Raw genomic sequence first — 21,966 nt, 5'->3', positions numbered from 1 at the left:
CCCAACGTTTACAAATTATTTTGGGCATTATTATTGGCTTAATGCGTTTTTGGTGTGTTGCATATTGTCAATCTTCTATTTTTAATTACCTATTGTTGTTGTTGTTGTTGTTATTATTATTATTAGCATTAGCATTATGATTATGATTATGATTATTATTATTATTGTTATTAGTAGTAGTAGTAGTAGTAGTAATAGTAGTAGTAGTAGTAGTAGTAGTAGTAGGACTAAATATAGCCGCGATACACCAACCACATATTTAGAGCCACATACATGCATATATCGGACAACTTTGTGCAAGGTTTCGGCCGGCGCAGTTTACGAAATATTCCACTTTTTGTGACCATAGCCCCGAGGGGGCCCATTGCCGAAGTGGTCTCCTCTGTAAAGGGTGTGGCTGAGAAAATGGAATTTCTTATTGTTCGGTGCACACAGGAAAAACATAAATGTAAAATATAACAATAGGAAAACGATCTGTAAATATATAAGAATATGCCAAATAAGGCTTTTTTTTTTCAAACAAAGAGCTGTACAGTTTGTGCATGAATGTACAAATGTTCAGGGTATGAGGTATAACAGTATGTGCAATGTGCACGGATAATAGTCCAGAAGAATGAAGAATGTGCGTTAATGTAAAAATCTAGACGATGGAAGTTTGAACAGTACAGTCCAGTTTTTGAGCAGTTACAACTTTTGCCCCAGAGGTTTTAGCATAGAGCAGTGCAGCGTAGATGTCCAGTCTTTGTGATGTCGCAACTCTCAGATAGAATGCGGTGAAGACGTTCAGTTGTGCAGTCGCACACACACACACGGCCAATCTGTGGGCACCTATACATGTTATTTCTGTACACCTATAACATAGGCAATAATAACAATAATAATAAGACTCTTCCTGTGTTGCAACAGCACACATTTTAACATATTATGTTATAATGTTATCTTAATCTTGCTGTATTACAAGAAAATATATTTTTTAACAATAAACCTAAAAATAAACAATACAAATCTGTATCGACAGCTCACGTGCTGATGAAAAAAGGCAAATTGTGCATGTATCCATAAATATATTTATATATGCAGTATATATTTTAAATATAGTATGCAAACAGATATAACTTCATTGCACTTTGCTTTGTATGCATGTATTATAATTATTCTTATTACTATTATTATTGTTGTTATTATTATTATTATTATTATTGTTATTCTTCTTATTATTATTATTGTTGTTATTGTTATTCTTCTTCTTCTTCTTCTTCTTCTTCTTCTTCTTATTATTATTACTATTATAATTGTTGTTGTTATTATTATTATTATTGTTATTATTATGATTATTATTATTGTTATTATTATTATAATTATTATTATTATTACTATAATTATTGTTGTTGTTATTATTATTATTGTTGTTATTATTATTGTTATTATTATTATTATTATTACTATAATTATTGTTGTTGTTATTGTTATTATTATTATTATTACTATAATTATTGTTGTTATTATTATTATTGTTGTTATTATTATTATTATTACTATAGTTATTGTTGTTGTTATTGTTATTATTATTATTACTATAATTATTGTTGTTGTTGTTATTATTATTGTTGTTATTATTATAATTATTATTATAATTATTGTTATGATTATAATTATTATTATTGTTGTTGTTATCATTATTGTTATTATTATTATTATAATTATTATTATTATTATTGTTGTTATTATTATTATTGTTCGCGGTCTCGCGCCGCCGTAGTACGGAGGTAACCAAGGCAACTGACAGCGGCGGATCATCTCGCGAGAACGCGGCTCTCCCGACGGAGCCAGGGCTTAATGAGGAAAAGGGGGAAATCAAACGGTTGTCGCCGCTGAGAGGCGTCTCGCTGGGGGAACGCTGCCGCTGTCGAGCTCCGTCCCGCCGCGAGTCCCCACGCCGCTCCGCCCGGGTCGCGCTCCGCCGCCGGATACGCGCCGCGCTCCGCCGACGGCCCTCCTTCCCCGCCCGCCCCCCTCCCCTCGAATCCGTCAACATCCGAGTTAGCCCGCGGTGCTAACCAGCTAGCTAGCTTTGTTTACATGGAGAGCGCGCGCTAATTCTGCCCCCCTCCGCGGCCCTTTGATGCCGTTCTCCGAGCTGCGGGTCCGGGACACGAGGCTCCGCTCCCCCCGCGACACAATGCGCGGCGTGCGCGACACGTCCCCGCGGGATCCCGCTCGTTCTGCCCGCCCGTGCTAGGCGCGCTAGCCGTTGCCGATCATGCATCGTTCGATCGCGCGATCCGTCGTCGGGGCACGGTTGTTGTTGTTGTTGTTGTTGTTGTTATAGCCGGAGGTCGCGCGGAGATAACCGGCGCTTTATTCCGCCAGAGCGCCGGCCCCGAGGGTCGGCCCGAGCAACGACCCCCCCCAGCCCCCCACCCTCCCAAACCCCCGATCTCATCCACCCTGGGAGACGACCGGATCGGCTTTTCTTCCCCTCCCGGGGCGGGCCCTTGTTTTCTCCGAGGCTGCCTGCGGAGCACCGACATGAACCCTGTGAATGCGACCGCCCTGTACGTGTCGGCCAGCCGGGCCGTGCTGCAGTGCGACCCGCGGCGGCCCCACACCCTGGCAGAGATGTACACGCTGCTGCCCTTCTTCAGGCAGTCCCTCGCATGCCTGGTCTGCGGTAAGGAAGGACACGCGTGTTGCCGTCCCTCGGTCGTGAATTTTAAGTTTGCGCCCATCACTTCGCACAGCTTGACGATGAGACACTACAGCGGTTTCCCTGGCAACCCGGGTCGAACCCCGCCAGCAGCTGCTCCCTTTGTAGCCGAGAGAGGCTCAAAGCCCCGACAAGAGAATAATGACCCCTGGTTCCCCCTGAGACAGCCATGTGTCCAGGTGGATTATGTGTTGACTAAAACATTTATGATAATTGTATTGTGTGATCACAGGGAGAGCTACTTTATTCATCCCCGGAGGGAAATTGCAGAGATACAGCAGCTCACATCAAAACAATAGGCGATGATGATAATAATGATGCAATTAAAGTGGGAAACGAACAGAAAGCAACAAAACTAAAAAATAACAATAAACAAACTGCATCAACAAATTTAACCTGTCAAAAAGGAGACTGTCCAAGTTTGCGTGCATATATATAAACTTAAATCTGTATGTATACTATGTGTACCAGGGTTGGAAAACAAACACGGTTATAACAATATCATATATACAGTATTACAAAAGACAAGTCTCCTGTCTGACCCAGGTCAACCCAGCCGACAATATGAATAACCTTGCCATTTTTCTTAATTTTCTAACAGGCAAATTGCTTCAAGACCCCATCGCCCCTACAAATTCAGAGTGTCAGCATTACGTTTGCTTGGGCTGCAAAGGTCAGAAGATGCAGATGAAACCGGCGTGCAGCTGGTGTAAGGACTACTCCTGCTTCGAGGAGAACAAACAGCTCTCGCTGCTCGTCCAGTGCTACAGGAAGCTCTGCCTGTACGTCACCCATTCGCCACTGCTGCAGCCCATCATCAGCCAGGCCGGAGGGTCTCCGGAGGTCATGGCCCTGTTGGAGGAGGTGGTCATGTCAGACCAGGAGGAGACGGAGGCAGATGGGCCCAGTCTGGCGATGGAGGATGTAAATCAATGTTCCATGGAGTCCCTCACTCCCACAGAAGCGCCGCCCGTACCCGCAGAACTCTCGGCCGACCCGCAGAGCTCTTCCTCCAACCCTTCCTGTTTCAACGGACAGCAGGAGTGCAACGGGACGGCGTCGGAGGACCTGGTTCCCTCGTCCCCCGAGCTGGAGGTGTGCGAGCTGGTGGAGGAGCAGTCACAGGGGAGCCTCTCTGTGTCCTCCGCCAGCTGCGGTGGACTGGAACTGAGTTTAGCCTCTGGACCTTTGGCCCCAACACAAGCTACTGTCTGCTCACTCAGGGATGGGGATTGTAACAGCAGGGAGCTGGAGGAGGGAGGGGTGCTGCTCCTCAGTGTAGAGGAGGTGTTACAAACCTTGGACCCCATTCAGCCCGGCACAGACTCCCCTCAAAGTCCAGAAAGGACACACACACAAACTCACGCACACATCCCCTCGGACATTGAGCACACGCAAATGTACATACACTTGGACACGACACACAATTACACACAGATTCAGCCGGACAGGACTCGCACGGTTGCAAGTCACAATGCTGAAACGCACAACGCCCCCTCGGATCCCCCGCCATCCCCCCGACCGCCTCTGGTCCGCTTCAGCCGCAAGAGGTCTCGTTCGGAGAGCGACAGGGAACGGGTGAAACCTCTTCCCATCGCCTCCATTCTGCAGGGCTCCGCTGTGCTCGCGGACGCTCCGGCTCCCGCCCAGCCACAGCCGACACAGCCAACGCAGCTGCCCGCTCCCTCGCCAATGATACCGGCTCACACGTACTCGTCCCTCCCCAACGGGACCCCTCCCAAGCCCAACCGGGCCCCTCCCAACAACAGCAAGGGCGCTCGGAAGAACGTGGACCAGGGCCCGAAGAAGCCCCCCACCAAGGCCCGCAGCGGAGGCGCCAAGTCCAAGGACCGAAGCAAAGACCAGCGGCTGCTCTCGGGCTGCTTGGTGCCTCCCACCCCTGCCAAGCCCCCGTACAAGAAGCCGGTGGAGAAGAAGGGCTGCAAGTGTGGCAGAGCTACCCAGAATCCCTCTGTGCTGACCTGCCGAGGGCAACGCTGCCCCTGTTACTCCAACCGCAAGGTGAGAGACCCCAAATGTTACCCGAAAACATGCCGGCGTGTTGTCCTTTTGGAATGTTTCTTGTGGCGGCAAAATGTCCTTGTGAGTCTTCTAATGTGTTGAAAGTTTTAATTATCTCGGGCTCGGAGACGTATTGATATAATATTTGATTTTGTGGGGCTAGAAATCATCTGGGATTTTGGTTTTCACTATTGAGTCACTATTAAATGTTGTAATTATATTTCCTGAACTCCCATCAACTGTTCAAGCTGTTCTGATCAACGCCTCTACCGGATCGGTCATAATATCCACATGACTAATGACTGTTGTCTGTAAATATCTCATGAGAGCACCGATAGTCGTCCCCAAAATATTGGCAAATTGTCGTTATCTAGGTTATTTGATTGTATTTTGTCATTAATGCCCAGCCAGCAGCAATTTCCCTTACTATGCACCAATCCCTTACTAAATTCCCAAGCTTGTGATGGCAGAATATAAGCGTGGTAAAAGCTGCAAACCGTGACTGCCGCACTCTTCCTATCCCAAGGCGTGCCTGGACTGTATTTGCCGCGGCTGCCAGAACTCCTACATGGCCAACGGCGAGAAGAAGCTGGAGGCCTTCGCCGTGCCGGAGAAGGCCCTGGAGCAGACGCGGCTGACGCTCGGCATCAACCTCACCAGCATCACGGCGGCGGCCGCCCTGCGCAACCCGGCGACGACCAGCATCCACAGCAACGCTCTCCTCAACGTGGCGGGCGCGACGGGGGCGCCCATGACCGCCGCCGCCTTCCTGTCCCCGAGCCCGCCGCAAGAAGCCACCTACGAGGACAGCCTGGAGCTGCTGATCGGCTGAGCGGCCGGAACTCCCCCTCCCCCAGACTCTTCCCGACAGCTCAGCGACGGCTGAATGTGATGACTGTCAAACAACCTGTACCTCTCTTCCGGAAAGGGAGGCGACCCACGGCAGCTACGGATCTGTCCTGTTGTCTTCTGTTCTCTCCTCTGTTCTGTGTCGGAGAATGCAGAGTTATGAAACTTAACATGGGTGTGCCAAAGCTTCCTGTATTGTGCCTGGACGCCGCTGTGTGCGCGTGTGTGCGTGTGTGTGTGTGTGTGTGTGTGCGTGCGCGTCTGTGTGTTTGGTTGCCTGGACGTAATAAAACACACACATTCGGCTCCCAGGCTTTTCTGTATTCCAGAGGTGCTCTTCGCTCAAAGACCACAGACATCGAGACGCAATAGGAAATCACACCAGGGTTTTTTTGTGTGTTTTGTTGGGGTACAATTACGCAGCCGTGCGTGCGTGCGTGCACATGCGCGCATGTGTCAGTAATTGCAGACATGGATAATAGTCGGTGCATTATCATTTCTCGGTCAGCTTTCGTCGTGTTCTCTATGGGTTCAGTACTACTCTGTGTGTTTGTTTTTAGGCAGGCATTAGTATCAGGGACACTCAAACTTTCCACTGTTGTTGTTGTTCAATTAACCTTCCACTAATTTGTCCGACGCTTCTTCCACGCCTCCTGTCCCGCTCCGCTTCTGTATCCCACTGTATCTCGTGTGCCCTCCTCGCTCAAACTGTCCCAAGTACTGTCGCCCGCTGATGACTTTCCGAGTGGACTTGACTAACGCCGGCGCTGTGCGGGCCATCAAATAATCTCCGGGATCAGTGTGTCTGTAGGCCTGCTGGGACTGACTATAATGTCAGTGCTGAGGGAGAGAGGGGTTATGAGCACTTAGTCTAATTGGCCAATTATAACTGGAACCTTTGGTGGTTTTCACAGCAATAGCAACCCATAATGACGAGCCTTCCAACGGTTATTCAGCAAACACACAGTTGCAGTACTGTTGAGGACGGAATCAAAATACAATGGTTATTGTAATTAATTGGTGTAAAAAATACTGCAGTCAATGTGACTTCTGTAATATTACATTTCAAAGGTTTTCCAGGGGGATTCTGAAGGACTAAGTGTGAATATAGATTAAGAATTAAGCCATACGTTGTCACTATCAACAACATATCCTCTGCCTGTCAAGTTTTCCCAGCTGTAGTGTTCCAACTGATCAGAGACCAACTTAGAGACTATTTTTGATACAAATCATTGGGGACTATTTTGATGTCTTGTGGGTTTTTTTTTTTTTTTTTTTTTTGTTTTTTTAAAGCACCTTGAATCCCTCATATAACTCAGAGGGTGCATCTTGTCTGTGTTTGTGTTTACTGTCTCGGTTATATCAAATGTGTCTGGGTCCAGTCCTGGCAACCAAAAACTGATTGGAGGAGAGAAGACTCGGGTCGACCAAACTGACACCTGATTGGCTCTCCCCTCAGAGACCAGAAAGTAGTGGATGGACTTCCAGTATCGCGAGAAAAAAATCCATCGGCCACCGTGTGGGTGCGTGAGTGTGTGTGTGCCTGTGTGTGTGTGTCGGTATGTGATTGTTTAATATGTATTTTTTTGGGCATTACTTGAACTATTATAAGGGTTTTTTTTTTTTTTTTTGAGTGAAACTTTTGCTTTTGCAGCAGGAACTTGTTTAAACATTCACTGCCACATAATGAAAAACAAGTAATATAACCTGGATTAAATGGTAGTTTTTTACTTTTTCATGAATGTGTATTTTTTTTCTGAGCATTAATTTACTTCTGATACTTCCGGCAGAGTGAAAGAAGGGTTCCATCATGATATTTCATTACATTGCGGATGGGTTTCAGTGAACTAGGCAGAGTCTTGAGTCTATTTGTGATTTATTTGGCATTATGCAGAAAACAAAGTGGTTACTGGGAAGGGCCTCCTTTCTGTGCAAAATAGTAAAATTTAATGCAATGTGAAGTATTTTCGGGACATTCATAACGCTCGGCCAATAGGAGTGGCAGCCTGAATTTTGCTCCCAAAGTCTGTGCTAAGGATACATTCGCTCCCACATCTTTGCTATTAATAGGCCTGGAGTTGCATACTGTACAAAATGAGATGCAAAATGCATAAGAAATGTAAACATGAACATAAAAACATTGGTTCACATTATGCAGACACAAACAGGTTGGGGTTAAGTCCTACCCAGCGGTCCTAACAAAACGAATGTCCTATGTCCAACCCAACGTCTGTTCTCAGAGGGAAGAACCGTTACGGAGCTCAGCTCCAGCAGGAGAGTCCTTGCAGCTGGAGCCAGGTATTCAGCGTATCTTTTTTTGTTATATATATGCCATAGGTAAACCTTAGGTTTATGTACATTCAGCTTGTGATTGCTCATAGAATATTCACTTCCTTCCTTGGTCAGGTTTATGCTTGGCCAATTAATTTAGCCAAAAGGAAAAAAACAAGGTTCAATGGCTTATTCTCGCAGCGTTGAGCACCAGTCAGCCTGCAGCACAGCACGGCTCCGTCTCTTTTTGGTCCTGAAGAAGCTTCTTCTCAAAATGTACTTCACAGCCCATCGGCCCCTTATCCACAGAGACGGCTCAAGTGTATTGTCAAACATATCCCTGGCATGAAGGTCCGTCCCTCTTGTAATGTGCATCTCCAGTCAGGCACCTGACCCGGACGCCTACGAGCCGTTTAGCCCACGAGGAAGGCCCCAAAGTAGCTGGCCCTGCCGTCCATCTCCAAAGTGCTGGCGTTGCTAACGGTGATGAAGAGGCGGTCCGCCGGCTGTAAGTGGGCAGTGCCCGCCTGGTGCAGGGAGAACAGGCCGGACTCCTGGCCCCGGGGCCAGCAGGCGCTCCGAGACGACTTCATCAGCAGAATGGGAACCGTGTACGAGCTCATCTGGGGGTCACATGGCACCAATTCGATCAAGATGAAATTCAATATTTCATAAATCGGAAACGTATTAAACCATCAGGCTACACGATGAAGCCTTTTTTCTACATAATGCCTCACCTTCTTGTAGATGTACTGCACAAGCTGTGCTTCTTCCTCCTCCCTTGTCTCCCCCGCCTCACCCGCCGTCTCCCCTGTGGATGGAAGTCGGAAGTAGACCTGGGCATAGATGTAGTAGAGGCCCGCCTGGGGAACCAGCAGCTCCCCGCCCCGCAGCTCCATGTTCTGAAGGAAGGACTGACCCCTGTGGCCCTCCCATGCCCCGATACGCTCCCCGAGGTACCCTCTGCTGCTCCAAGAGCCTATACACAGACACACACACACACGCATGCACGCACACACACACACGCACGCACGCACACGCACGCACGCACGCACGCACACGCACGCACGCAGTGTCGAGATAATGTTCCTCAGTATGAGGCAAGATAAGACATTTATAAGGCTTGGTGGAGTGTGTCATTGAGTTAAACTATAAATCCAGTGGTTTGAACTGGAGTTGCCTAGATGTGAAGCCAGGGAACAGTCTGTCAGGCGGACTGCTCAAATTATACATTACACAAAAGGCCAAAAATGTGTCAGCTTAACTTTCAGTTATGTTCAGATTAGATACATATGTTAAAAAAAAAAAAAAAAAAAAAAAATTCAACTCAGACAGTAACGCAAACAGATGTGTTCACAGGAAAGCGGCTGCCAGTCAAGGGCCTCTTCAATAGATTACAATATTATCAAATATTTGGCGATGCATGTGGAAAGAAAAGTACATTTCAAATTTATTTCGCCAAAAATATGACCATGTCATACTCCAGTGCATTGACTGAAGAACCTGCAGGGAGCTATAACTTTGCAATAAACTCCCTGTAAAGTCAATTCACATTATAAACACATTATACATGTTAGAAAGTCACCGTTTAAAACATGCAAAAAGACTGTGAACTATGTCGTACTCAATTGTGGAGTTAGACCGCTAAACTGTTGTTGTGGTCCTGACTTTTTAAATCAGGGACAGGTGACGTAACGCGTTCCTACCTGGCACGGCCCCGCCCCGAAAACGCTGCATAAGAGGAGAGCGCCCTCGTCAGTGGTTTTCTCGCCCGATCGTGACGACCTACCGCAGCCCGCACTAGTTTGCTTTCTGGCTTTGACGCCTTCATCCCTCAAACGCGTCTTCCCTGGGGCCAGAGGGCACGTACCAGCTCCGTCTCCTTCTTTAAGTTGTTTCCGTTCCGAGACGTGGCGGCTCCCCACAGCTCCTTGCGCACCCGGACGGGGCTGCCCAGGGAGCGGGGCTCTACCTGGGGGCCACAAGGAGCCGGAGCAGGAGGCCACGGAGCTGGGGGGAGCCACCACGCTTCCCCCTGCAAAAAAAAAAAAGTCCTATTTCCTCCCGTTTTATTTTTAACTTCAGAACAAAATCAAAACACCGAAAAACAGCCGTTATTGGTTTTCTGATTTTATGATGTCTATGATTAGCGGTACGGGCGTGGTCTCTTTTTTTCCTTTCTCCACTATTTTGAAACCTTATTTTATATTCTTGGTTTTTTTTAATCATTCAAATTTGGCTGGGTGGTAAATAACACATTTTTATGTTGTGTGACAAACTCAGACCACGTATTCGTTGTTGCTTTCGCAGGGACTTTAGGTGCAGCAGATGGGGGCCTCCATGCACAGCACCATCTGGGGAGACTCCCACTTTGAGCACGGGTGTCCAGAGTGATATTTGAACCCTTTGATCTCTAACGCCGTAATATCAGGGAATAAATCTGCGCTCTGCTTTACATATTAAATCATAATACAAACTACGGTATGAGCTATCGTAAAACGTTCCCTGCGGTGAAGTCGGCCCCCTCTCATCCTCAGACGCGTTATACGTATTCCACGAGAGGAGACGGGAACAGAGCGAAGCCCCCGACGCTGCGACCGCGTCCTCACCCTCCGGCTCGCCGGCGGAGACGATGCCCGTCACGTGGGCGGCGATTTTGGGAAGAAGGGGGCCGTGGACGCCCGGGGTCAGCGCCGGAAGCACCCCGGTTAACCTGTCTGGTAGATAAGAACAGTCCACGTCAGGTCAAATTTGTTTGATAAAGCACGTTTGGAAACAACACATGGTCGACCAAAGCGCCGCGCCAGTGAATTCAAGTCCGAAAACTTGGATGGAAAAAACATTATTATCTGGCTAGAGGAAGGCACAAAATGCAGAAATAATAGAGTGATATACAGGAGGTGATGTTCCCTTGTGTTGATAATTATGGGACGACAACATATATAGACAGACAGATGGACGGACAGACAGACAGACAGACAGACAGACAGATGGAGATAGATGATAGAAAGATAGAGAGGTGGCATTCTCCTTACTTGTGGCTGTTGTGGACATCTCCACCTGGAACCTCTTGGCCATGGTCTGCAAGGTGAGAGTGCGTCAGAGTTACTCGACTCATTATACACAAATTGAGAGTAAAAGGAGTGAACCCATGTAAGTTTAATTTGCTTCTTGAAATACCAGAAGAGTTGACAAACCACATTTTTAATTTTTAATGTTGGTATCAACATTTTCACATTTTGATATTAGGTTTCAAATGTGACACCAAAGCAGATTTGATCATCCATTTTATCCATTCTGATCAATTTCTTTAGAACTTTAAAATCTTATTTCAAATCAACTGTTGTGCCAACTATTATGCCACTTCAAAAAATGTGATAAAATGTTAAAACTACTTTTGTCATGTACCACACCCATGGATGACAGTAAATTCAATACATTTTTTTATTGATAAAAACCTAAATGTCAGAGGAGACAATCAACAGAGAACATACAGTAATAGTCACAATCACACAGTTACAATCACAATAAACACAAGATTGTGATAAACATAACCTAACATTACCATAGTAATTAAACTGAACATGAAATAAAGAATGGTAAAGGCAAGGTAAAAAAATAATAAAATATTATACAATTAATTTATTCTTCTTCTTATTATTATTATTAATAATAATAATAATAATAATAATAATAATAACAATAATAATAATAATCACCTTTTCTATCCTGTAATGCAGTTGTTGCGTCACCTGCCAGCAGGGGTCGCTCTTTCTGTTCTCTGCGTCATCCAGACCGTGCACTGTCCTCAGCTCAGCGTGCATCAAGCAGGACACACTGCTGCTGGAGAAACTCTGCTTCATCTGAATTAAATAGAATAAAAACATAACACACCGCTGCTGGAGAAATAGGAATAATAATTATATAATATAATATTAGATTTATATTCATATTTCCGATCGTTGGTTAATAACAATTCATTACAATTTTAGGTCAATTCACGAGAAATCCTGATGGAAAAACATATTTTGAGGAATGATCATGGGGTCAAAACCGATGACACAGAACTGGAATTGAGTATAATATTCACTCATTTATTATTAAATGCATTTTGCTCATTTGTTTTACCCCTTTACTATTATTATTATTATTATTAGTAGTAGTAGTAGTAGTAGTAGTAGTAGCAGTAGCAGTAGCTATTGTTTTTCGGATTTTTATTTTTCCCTTTGGCATTTTTCCGGCTGAAAGTGTCTGGCTCACGGCAACCGCCGGATCCACAGACATGAATGCAGTGTCGTTTGGATCGGGGGCATTTCAGAAATCTTGTGGACCAAGTTTGATCCACATCGATCTACATTTGGAGCAGGAAATAAGTGAAAAAACGTTGCAAAACTACCGGAAGTAGAACGCCAACATTCTACAGCTTCCGGTACGGCGGTGGAGCGTGATGAGTTTGTGGAGCAGGGCCACTTTGTGACATCATCATCCAGTTTGTTATATATGTGCAGATTGTGGCTCTGGGGAGGCTTTTGCATGGGGCGAGGTGCATGGTGTAGACTCCTTTGGTCGACTCTGTGGTGGTTGCTACGCGCAGGATTTGCGCTGGGTCAAGATGTCAGACAGCAGGAGCCGATGCTGCGTTCCATGGGAACTCAGAAAAATGTAACTTGTGTTATTGGTAATGCTGCGTGTCACCAGAGCTCGGAAACCTGTAATTGGTCACGGAGAGTCGTCACCGAGCCATCATTGCGCGACACCACACCAAACGGTTATGTGAAAATACTACAGAGTACCGACTGGTCACAGACAATCGTCACTTTGTCATCCTGTCACAGCGTCATCATTGCGCGACACAGCACACAAGGGAATATAAGACAGAAACCCCAAAATACCAGCAGTTTATTTAATGTCCGAGCAGAGAGGAGAACACAGTGGATCACCGCTACACCACCATCCACAACTCGTATCACAACCTGCATCACCGTTTCTTAGACCTTCTTATATCAACCCTGAGAGTACAGCTCTATTCCAACACACACCACAGTGAGTTATAACAATGACAAGACCTGGTTTACAGCCAAATGCAGACGGCTCCGTTTGAAAAAGGAGGAGGCATTTCAGAGCGGTGACAGGGAAGGTAATAACGTGGAAAAACACATGTCTGTTAAGGCGGTTGTATAAATTTATATAAATCCTTCCATAGTAAGTCAAATTTCAAAGCAATGGTAGTCTACAATAAATGCTTTATTTCATAGTCAAAGCCAGATTCCCTGCCATTATACCATATGTGTGTATTCCATTACACACAATTCATTTGGTTATATTTCATGTTGAATTGTAGTTAGTTACAAAATGAATGTCCATATATATATATATATATATATATATATATATATATATATATTCTAGTGAAAGTATTCGTCATTGTGTGAGGTCGTTATTTTGTCAAAAAATGCCACGGCACCGGGTAAAGACGAGCGACAGCACAAACTGACGCTGTGTTCCATGGGAACTCGGAATTTTGTAATTCGTAACTAACATGACTAACCTGGACCCCCTGCATTGCTGCCTGCAGCTATATTTATTATTATTATTATTATTGGGGCTGCAGCCCCGAAGGGATGGGAGCCCCAGTACTTTTGTTGATGAAAAACTGTCAGTGGTTATTAGATCTCATGGATCCGCCGCATTCACAGACAAGATGAGTAAAATGTGTATTCTGGGCAGTTCCAACATGCCATCGTCCATGTTTGATGCAGACTGGTCCATTGTTGTGGAAAAAAATTGTAAAAAACTGCATTTTTTATCATTGCCACAACACAGGCACATGCCCAAATGACGGCTCGCACAGGTCACATGATAGCAATGCAGTCTAGTGCAACAATCCAAGAAATCTTTGTGCGCATGCGCAAGTTGTCGGAGTACATAGATCACCACGCACAGATATATAAGTTAGGTATATAAGTTTCAGTATTACCAGAAGACAAGTGTATTTAACAAAGTGCAGCATATTAAACGTCATCAATATAAACGCTTCTGAGGAAAACAGAAACCACAGTAAGTTCTACAAAATAAAAAACAAATCACTGTCAGAATTTATAGGCATTCCAGCGATATCAATGGATGTAATCATCCTGAATCATAATTACTGGTAACAATAACAATAAGCAATTACACAATACAAGGAACATGTATCTATTGTGTGCTTTGTATTATATTATGTGTTTTGAAATATTTTCATTCCTTTTGTGTTTTTGGTGTAGCCCACTACACATGATCTATTTCATTATACTGTATATCCTCTACAATTGAAGTCAGTTAAAACACTTACCTTAATTCATTTATTTATAGGTTTATAAAATACATTACTATTTGCAGGCGGTTTTCTGTTGATTTACAAAATTCTATAAAATAATTCTGGTCCACAAATTGGATTAGTAATCTTAATCAATAATCGTGCTCACAATATTGACTTAAATAATCGTGTCCAATAATAATTTTGGCCATAATGATGCAGCCCTACTTCAGAATGATAACTTCGCTTAGTTGCGGTGTAGGAAACCCACCCACAGCCGCAAACACCGCCATGATAGAATTACGCTGTAACCAGGCCAGAACGAATAAACTTCTGCAGTCACAGAACACACCAGAACAGAGAGCCAGAGCACACCCATCCATTGAACTTTAACGAAGGGCCGACTTACCTGGACCCTGCAGCTATATTTATTATTTTTACTATATTATTATAAGAAAAGCAAAAGAGATACGATACCAAATTAAAAGCCCCGTCGACGTCAAGTGTGTGTGTGTATTGTCAAGACAACAAACACACACACACACACACATACACACACACACACACACACACACACACACACACACACACAGTTTGTCACCACAACAGTCTTCACTTTGTAGTTCCCACGGTGCAAACGTGTGTTCGTAGCCACAACCTGCACATTTATAACAAATTGGATGATGATGTCACAAAGCGTCTTACTCCACAAACTCATCTCGCGTCACCACCCGACCGGAAGTTTTAGAACCTCGCCGTGTTTAGCTACCTCTGCTCAAATTTCATCGGAATTTCTTCCTGCTCCGAATGTGCATTGATATGGATCAATTTGAACAACAAGGTGTCTGAGACATCCCGCTTCTAACGACACCTCAACTGTCCAGCAGTTGACGTGTACCACTTTAAGCCTGAAAAAATGCCAAGGAGAATGATAGTAAAAAGTACTAGTAAAATAGTAAAAACAATAACTAGAGGGCTCCAGCCCTGCGGGATGGACCCCTCATAATGAATTAAACAATAATAATAATAATAATGATTATTATTGTTGTCATTATTATTAATATTACTCTGCCTATTATTATTAGATTATTCTTTTATTGCCTTTTATTAATTTAAAGCATTTTGATTTACATATGAGAGGTGCTATACAAATAAAGGTTAATCTTGTTAATATTAATATTATCCTTATTATTATTATCCTTATTATTGTTATCATAATTATTATTACTATCATTATTACTATCATTATAATTATGAGCATTATTATTATTATTATTATTATTATTATTATTATTATTATTATTATTATCACCATCATCATTATTATAATAATAATTATTATCATAATTATTTTTATTATCATTAGTATTATTGTCATCATCATTATTATTATTATTATCGTCATCATTATTATTATTATTATCATTATTATTATCATTATTATGTTTAATTTTCAATATTGTTATTATCATCATTTTAATTATTATATAATAATAATTATTATCATTATTATTATTATTATCATCATCATTAGTATTGTTTTGATCACTATTATTATCATTATTGTTATTACCGTCATCGTTATACACACCTAAATACCCTAATTTCCGACTTTTGTTTTACTCTCTAATCGCCCATTGTCCCGTTTCATAATGGCCGAGACTCCTGCACACTTCTTCCACGCAAATGTCATGAATTCAATCCCTTTTTCCAGTGACTCATCGCCCGGAGCTGGAGCAGAAACAGCCGTTTCGCTGCACTGGGCCACACCACCCCGCGCACCGCAACAATATCACGCAGCCACTATTGACTGTATTGATCACGTTGATTACATTGATTACATATCGAGCGTTGACAGTATGGGCGCCCTACCGTGTCCAGCACGTTGTTGAAGTGCATGAAGCTGAGCGCCAGCACCGCGGTCTGCAGGAGCAGCGCTGCCAGGGCGACCAGCCCCAGACACTGCAGGGAGGCGGACACGGCCATGTCGGCGGCTCCGGGGGCTCCGGATCCCGGCGGCGCGGCACGCAAGGGGGGGGGGCACGGAGGGGGCACGGAGGGGGCAAGTCCGCTCAGGTCCCGCGACACTCCTGCATCCGAAATGAGCGCGGAGGAAGAAAGTTTGGAGGTGGGTGGAGCAGGAGGTGGGGAGAGAGGGAGAGAGGGAGAGAGAGGGTGTGGGGAACCACCCCGAGGTGTCACTGTGAGGAGCGCTCCCTGCAGATCCTTGCCGTCCACACCAGGGAGAACTGGGTGAACGCGCCTTTGTTTTTATTTTTATTGCTTATTCTTCCTGCTTTTGTCCCAAGATCTGACAGGGAAAAAAAAAAAACAAAAAAAAAAAACCTGCTCGGTGGATGACCTTTTTTTTTTTTTTTTTGGGGGTTGTCATTTAATCTGCACACTTAACCTTGAGCAAATTCTCACCGGTTCCTGTGTTCTCACTTGTTCACCTCTCGTCCCCCCCCTTCATTGTTGGAATGAGGAAACGGGAGAGGAACCCGAAGGAATTTGGCTCGGGGTAATGGATGACCCTGGTCCGAGGCCAAATATGACCTTTGTTGGGCGTATGCACGCACGCACGCACGCACAGGCTCGCACAGGCAAGCACGCACACACTGCCATCAAAGGGAGGTCCGGGTAAACACACCTGGTGGATGAGGACCCGCGTTTCATGCACTTCTAAACCCCCCCGGATTGTTTAGAAGTCGGATTGTACCAGATCTAACCTGAGCCCGTATCTGGCCGTTTCCCAAAACGATGGATCTCCAGCGCAGCGCGGCGACGGAGATAAAGGTTCCTGTGTTCTCTTAAGTGACTCAATTCCCAGGCTCGTCACGGAGGAGGAGGAGGAGGAGGAGGCGGAGGAGGCGGAGGTGAGCGATACCTCAGGTCTGCCGAGGCCCCGGGGCGGGGAAGACGACACCCTGAGAGACGGGCTCGTCTCCACTCCCAGAGCCGGGCCGACACCTTCCGCAACCGAGCGGCGAAACGTTTTTCTGGTTTTTGTGGCGTGTGTGTGCGTGTGTGTGTGCGCGCGCGACGGAGACTTCCACGAAACTCTCGGTCGATCCACGGCTAGAGTCAGGCGCTTGGAAAATCAATTTACCTTTTCGCTTTGCTCGTCCGTCCATTTTTCCCTTTCGGGGGTGATGAGTGCAGATGCCAAGGTCACACACACACACACACACACACACACACATACATCGTATCAAAGTGAGGTCCGAGTACATTCACCTGGTAGGTGTATTTACTCGGTGCTCAGGAGGTAGAGCGGGTCGTCTAGTAATCGAAAGATTGCCGGTTCGATCCCCGGCTCCTCCTGGTAGTGTGCTGATGTGTCCTTGAGCAAGACACTTGACCCCTTCACTGCTCCCCGGGCGCCGCTATATGACAGCCCACTGCTCCTAGAAACGTCACTTACTAGGATGGTGAAATGCATTTTGTTGCCTCAGTACTTGTGTACACAGTACTCTGTGAATGACAATTAGTTGCATATAATCTAAATGGAGACCCATATTTCATGCACATCTAAACCAAAAGAAAGCACATTCAGAGACCGGTCCTCACGAGTAAAGTAACAGAAACACACACAAAGAATCCTCATGTACAACCCAATCGGCAATTAGTCCATCAGAACCCTGGCTCCCTCCACTGCACTTTTTCTTAAAAATGTTCTCACACGGATTCCGACAACTGAAATTGCAACCCGTGCTTTTGCCAGAGCTATCCCCCCAAAAAATCTCCTTCCTGTCTTTATCAAGCGCGCCGCGCCCTGACGCCCGTGAGCACAGGAAGTTGAGTAAAAGATCTTCTGTACTCGGCCACAATACACGGAGGAAGGTTGAAGCTTGGTTAATGCCCGGATGGCACGTCAAGGGTTTAAGGGATGGATCGAACCTCGGGATAACCCCTCTGTCTGTCACCCGCCTACACGCACACACACACACACACACACACACACACACACACACACACACACACACAAACACACGTACACACACTCACACTCACACACACACACACACACACACACACACACACGTACACACACACACACACACACTCACAAACACACAAGTACACACACACACGTACACACACACACCCGCACATACACACACGTACACACAGACACTCACACACACAAACACACACACACACACATACACACACACACACACACCCACACACACTCACACATGTACTCACACACACACACACACACACACACACACACATACACACACACACACACTCACAGACCCAGACTCACACACCCACATCCACACACACACACACACACCCACACCCCCCCACACACACACCAACACACCCACACCCCCACCCCCACACACATACACACACACACACATATACACACACCACCACTCTTCTCTAAAGCTCCTCTTGACGAAGTCGTGGAATCCCCCTCAATTCCCAAATTCTTGATGCCTGGACATTTCCCCCCCCCCTCACTTTCTCTCTCCCCCCCTCCTCACTTCCCCCCCTCGCCGTCGTAACTGAGTTTAATGGCCTAAAATGCTTCAACAGCATAACAGCAGAAAGTAAAGCCTATTGAGCTCCCATGTATTGTGTGTGCGCACGCGCGCGTGTATCATAACAAAAATGTGTACGCGCGCGCATATTCGCACGTTCATTTCGGACGGATGGGAGCATAGTTTCCACATGGCGAGATTGTGATCTAGAGATCAGCTGCTCTGATAGGAAGGCCCAGCGCGGCGCCCAGGACACCCAAAATGAATCATGTGTTCCCAGTTACCTGACCATCGCACAGGATGATCCGCCGTGATTTACAGGACGTGTACGGACTCTTAAATTATGTAAAAACACATCTGATTTACAGGCACGGTCTACGAGGATGACTGCAGCTGGAGGAAGGTTTTTCTTTGGGTTTTTTTTTTTTTGGGGGGGGGGGGGGGGGGTGCCGAGTACTCTTTGTTCTCGGTAAAGTCTGGCTAAAACACTCCTTGCTCAGTTGCTGACGTGAGTCGTATTTTCACTAGTTTAACTTTCATTGCGTTGCATGCGCCGCTTGGTTTACTATCCTTAGGAGGCAGGTTTTGGCAGGAGCCGGTCCCCACGCTGCTTTTTAAGGCTGAACCGAGTTTTTGACGATGGTATTAAACGAGCCGTGCAGTTGTTGGGCGGGGGGGGGGGGGGGGGGGGGCTGGGGGGGGGGGGGGAGTTCACACAACCATATTATTGTCTTACTATGTCTCTGTCATTTATCGGTTGTTGTGCATTTCGGCCTCGACGGCCTCATGCTGTTGCCTCCCCGCTAGGGGGCGGGCTCAAGCCCCTTAAAGGCGACGTGAGACCCCGTCTCTTCATCCTTACTGAGGCACGGCTCGCTGGAAAAAAAAAGAAAATGGAAATTGATGACATCATCGTTTCTTTTTTCTTTTTCATATATTATCGCGGCAACACTGTGTGTTCCGATGGAGTTGCTCTGATAATATTTGTATAGGGGGGTGGGAAACAACTTCCAATCGCCATAGAAACGATGCTTTATGCATTGTTATATATGCTTTCCCGGCATGCAATGGATGACATCTCTTTTATGAGATGGTGTGTGTGTGTGTGTGTGTGTGTGTGTGTGTGCGTGCATGTGTGTTTGTGTGTGTTTCGACCGGTGTGTCTAACAAAGACCATTCACATCTCGCCCGAGTTTTGGCAAGTGCCCGCTCGCTCTGGTGTTTTATCCAAATTTGCCTGCAATGATTTGTGAACACTTGGACACTGTGGGAATGTCTTTGTCTGTGTCAGTATCTGCTCCGTATTAACATCGCCTCCGCCGGACCTTCGCTGATCTGCGGCAGAAAGTCCTAAAGGGGTTCAAAAAGTCAAGAGCCAGTGAACGTGACCAGGTTTATTTTATTGACCTCCCCGGGACCCCCTGATGACTCAGGCGAGGAGAGAAGGTCCAAGGGGAAAGAAAACAACAGAGCAAACGGTTTGAAATGAGGGCGAGAAAAAAAAAAGATTTCAAGAAGATTATATTCTAAAAAAAAAAAAACAAATAAAAAAAACCCGACAGGTTATTGGTAGCCGCTCCACAATACGCATGCTTGTTTGAACGGGGGAGCACAGTCGTATTTATTTTGCGAGATACATTAAAAAACCGACCAATTTGTAAAACAAAAGCCTTGTGTGCGCGCGAAAAAGGAAAAAAAAAAAAGAAAAAAAAAAAGAAATAAAACCCAGAACAAATGCTTTGAAACGAGGACTGAACAAGCATATTGTAAGAGTCCTTCAAAGGGAAGGTTTGTGCATCGCAAACTCGTACAAACAGACTATTCACTCGAATCCGATTCAGTGGAGCCCGTCCGCTCAGTCATCTGTTCACTGGGAGCCGACTGGGAATTTCAGAAATGCGTCGACGAAACGTGTCCGTCGCTTGTGGAGTCGCACTTCCGGCCTTCACTCCTCAGAACGCAGGACGTTTACCCTGACCCTCACCGTGCGACGTGCGCCGAACAGTGGGAAACGGCGGCGCAGGAGACGGCCTTTTTTGGAGGTCGCGTTTGAAACCCACAAACTCGGCCTTTTAGGCCTGGGGGGGAAGGGAGGCCTCGACGCAGGAATGCGTAATTGACAAGTGGAGAGATGATTCCAGACCCCAAGCATATTGGAACAAGTGTAAATGGACCACGGCTAACGGAAAATAAATTAGTGCGTTGTCTTTTAAATGTCAGGGAGCACAGAGAGGGGTATTTTCACTCACTGAAAACCCAGAATATTACCGGACGGGCTGTGGAACACGCCAAAGAGAGACCCGATTCACTGGGTTCACAAAAGTGTCCTCGTAATCCCTTACCCATCTGACAACACGTGAGAAAAAGGAACAACCCAAAATGAACAGTATGGACGGTTCATTTGGGGTTCGTAACCGACACGTATCAACAAGTATTTGGCTTTTTATTTTTTTCGATCTCCAGTTGTGGCCCGGGGACCATTCCTCAGCGCTCGGCGGGGTTAGGATTTCCTCGAGGCACATCGCTGGAGCGTCGTTCTCGCAAAACCACAGTGCAACAGAACAGCAGCAGGCTGTTTTTGGGGTCGAATCATAACTTTATCAGAGAACATTCTCAGATCAAAACACTCGTTGAGTGCTGCGGATTGGTGCATATTTCTCGCGCAAATCACACAAAAAAAGAAACCGCTCCAAGACTGATAAGTAAAAAGCTTCGATCTGAACTGAAAATACCCAATCGGGTCAAATGAAACTACAAATGAGAAACTATTGGTGGTCTGTCACCAACGTGCTGCTGCTGCTTTGAACGGTGCAGCATGTGATATAATATTTCTACTGCGAAATTAATTCGAAAGCGTCAAAAACCCTACCACCAGAACAGTTTGTAAAAGATTTGATGTAAATAATGTTTTTTTTAAAAGTGAAACTACGGATGATCTATGATGATCGATATCTATATCTACTAACACTGAAGGGCTGTTTCAAGTGAATCAGAGATGTAAATGTGGCTCCCCCTAGTGGCACAAACACAGAACACAAGCACTGACAGTATATCACATTCCCACTGCAGTAGTGGCGCCATGTAAATCACTTCCTTCCATAAAAAAACCCTCATTTTTTTACACGCCGTTGAATTCCTCTTCATTCACCGTGAAGGTTTTCGTCCTGAATCCCGGGCGCCTTGTGTTCACGGCGACACGACGAGGCCGCCGTCGAGACGAATGGCGCATTTTTCCACGAAAGGTTCCCAAATTCAAGCTCTCGCGACGCCCGCCCACCGCGACTTCCAATTAAATGAATAGATTTCTCCTTTAAGTTTCCGCT

General features: G+C 45.6%; 2 protein-coding genes across 4 annotated transcripts; one reads left to right on the top strand and one right to left on the bottom strand.

Moving 5' to 3' along the window:
• Positions 1-2,316: 2,316 nt before the first annotated feature.
• msl2a (MSL complex subunit 2a) lies at positions 2,317-5,561 on the top strand (the record flags this gene model as incomplete). The annotated part of the gene is made up of 3 exons (XM_080012956.1): positions 2,317-2,671; positions 3,309-4,729; positions 5,256-5,561. Exons 1-3 carry the CDS (start codon positions 2,530-2,532, stop codon positions 5,559-5,561), a joined length of 1,869 nt encoding a protein of 622 aa, XP_079869082.1. The 5' UTR covers positions 2,317-2,529.
• Positions 5,562-7,445: 1,884 nt separating this feature from the next.
• LOC307239177 (tumor necrosis factor ligand superfamily member 10-like) lies at positions 7,446-16,172 on the bottom strand. 3 transcript variants are annotated; one of them, XM_080012480.1, is made up of 6 exons: positions 16,017-16,172; positions 11,569-11,712; positions 10,885-10,930; positions 10,459-10,566; positions 8,587-8,828; positions 7,446-8,472 (listed from the first exon to the last, which is right to left on the bottom strand). In XM_080012480.1, exons 1-6 carry the CDS (start codon positions 16,128-16,130, stop codon positions 8,263-8,265), a joined length of 864 nt encoding a protein of 287 aa, XP_079868606.1. In that variant the 5' UTR covers positions 16,131-16,172; the 3' UTR covers positions 7,446-8,262. The 3 variants fall into 3 exon arrangements, with proteins under 3 accessions (XP_079868606.1, XP_079868608.1, XP_079868607.1); XM_080012482.1 differs by having other exon boundaries at positions 8,587-8,660; XM_080012481.1 differs by lacking the exons at positions 7,446-8,472; positions 8,587-8,828 and adding an exon at positions 9,110-9,884.
• Between the last annotated feature and the right edge of the window lie 5,794 nt (positions 16,173-21,966).

The sequence above is a fragment of the Zeus faber genome (genome assembly GCF_960531495.2).
Source record: "Zeus faber genome assembly, chromosome: 13".
NCBI lineage: Eukaryota > Metazoa > Chordata > Actinopteri > Zeiformes > Zeidae > Zeus > Zeus faber.
The sequence above is the reverse complement of the archived record's forward strand: the minus strand, read 5'-3'. Positions and strand labels throughout refer to the sequence as shown.

Coding starts and splice junctions, on each gene's coding strand:
- LOC307239177 (XM_080012480.1), bottom strand. CDS start 16,130: ATGGCCGTGTCCGCCTCCCTGCAGTGTCTGGGGCTGGTCGCCCTGGCA. Junction 8,829..10,458: donor CTCCGCCGGCGAGCCGGAGG/GTGAGGACGCGG, acceptor GTCTGTGTATAG/GCTCTTGGAGCAGCAGAGGG. Junction 8,473..8,586: donor TGCAGTACATCTACAAGAAG/GTGAGGCATTAT, acceptor TGTGACCCCCAG/ATGAGCTCGTACACGGTTCC.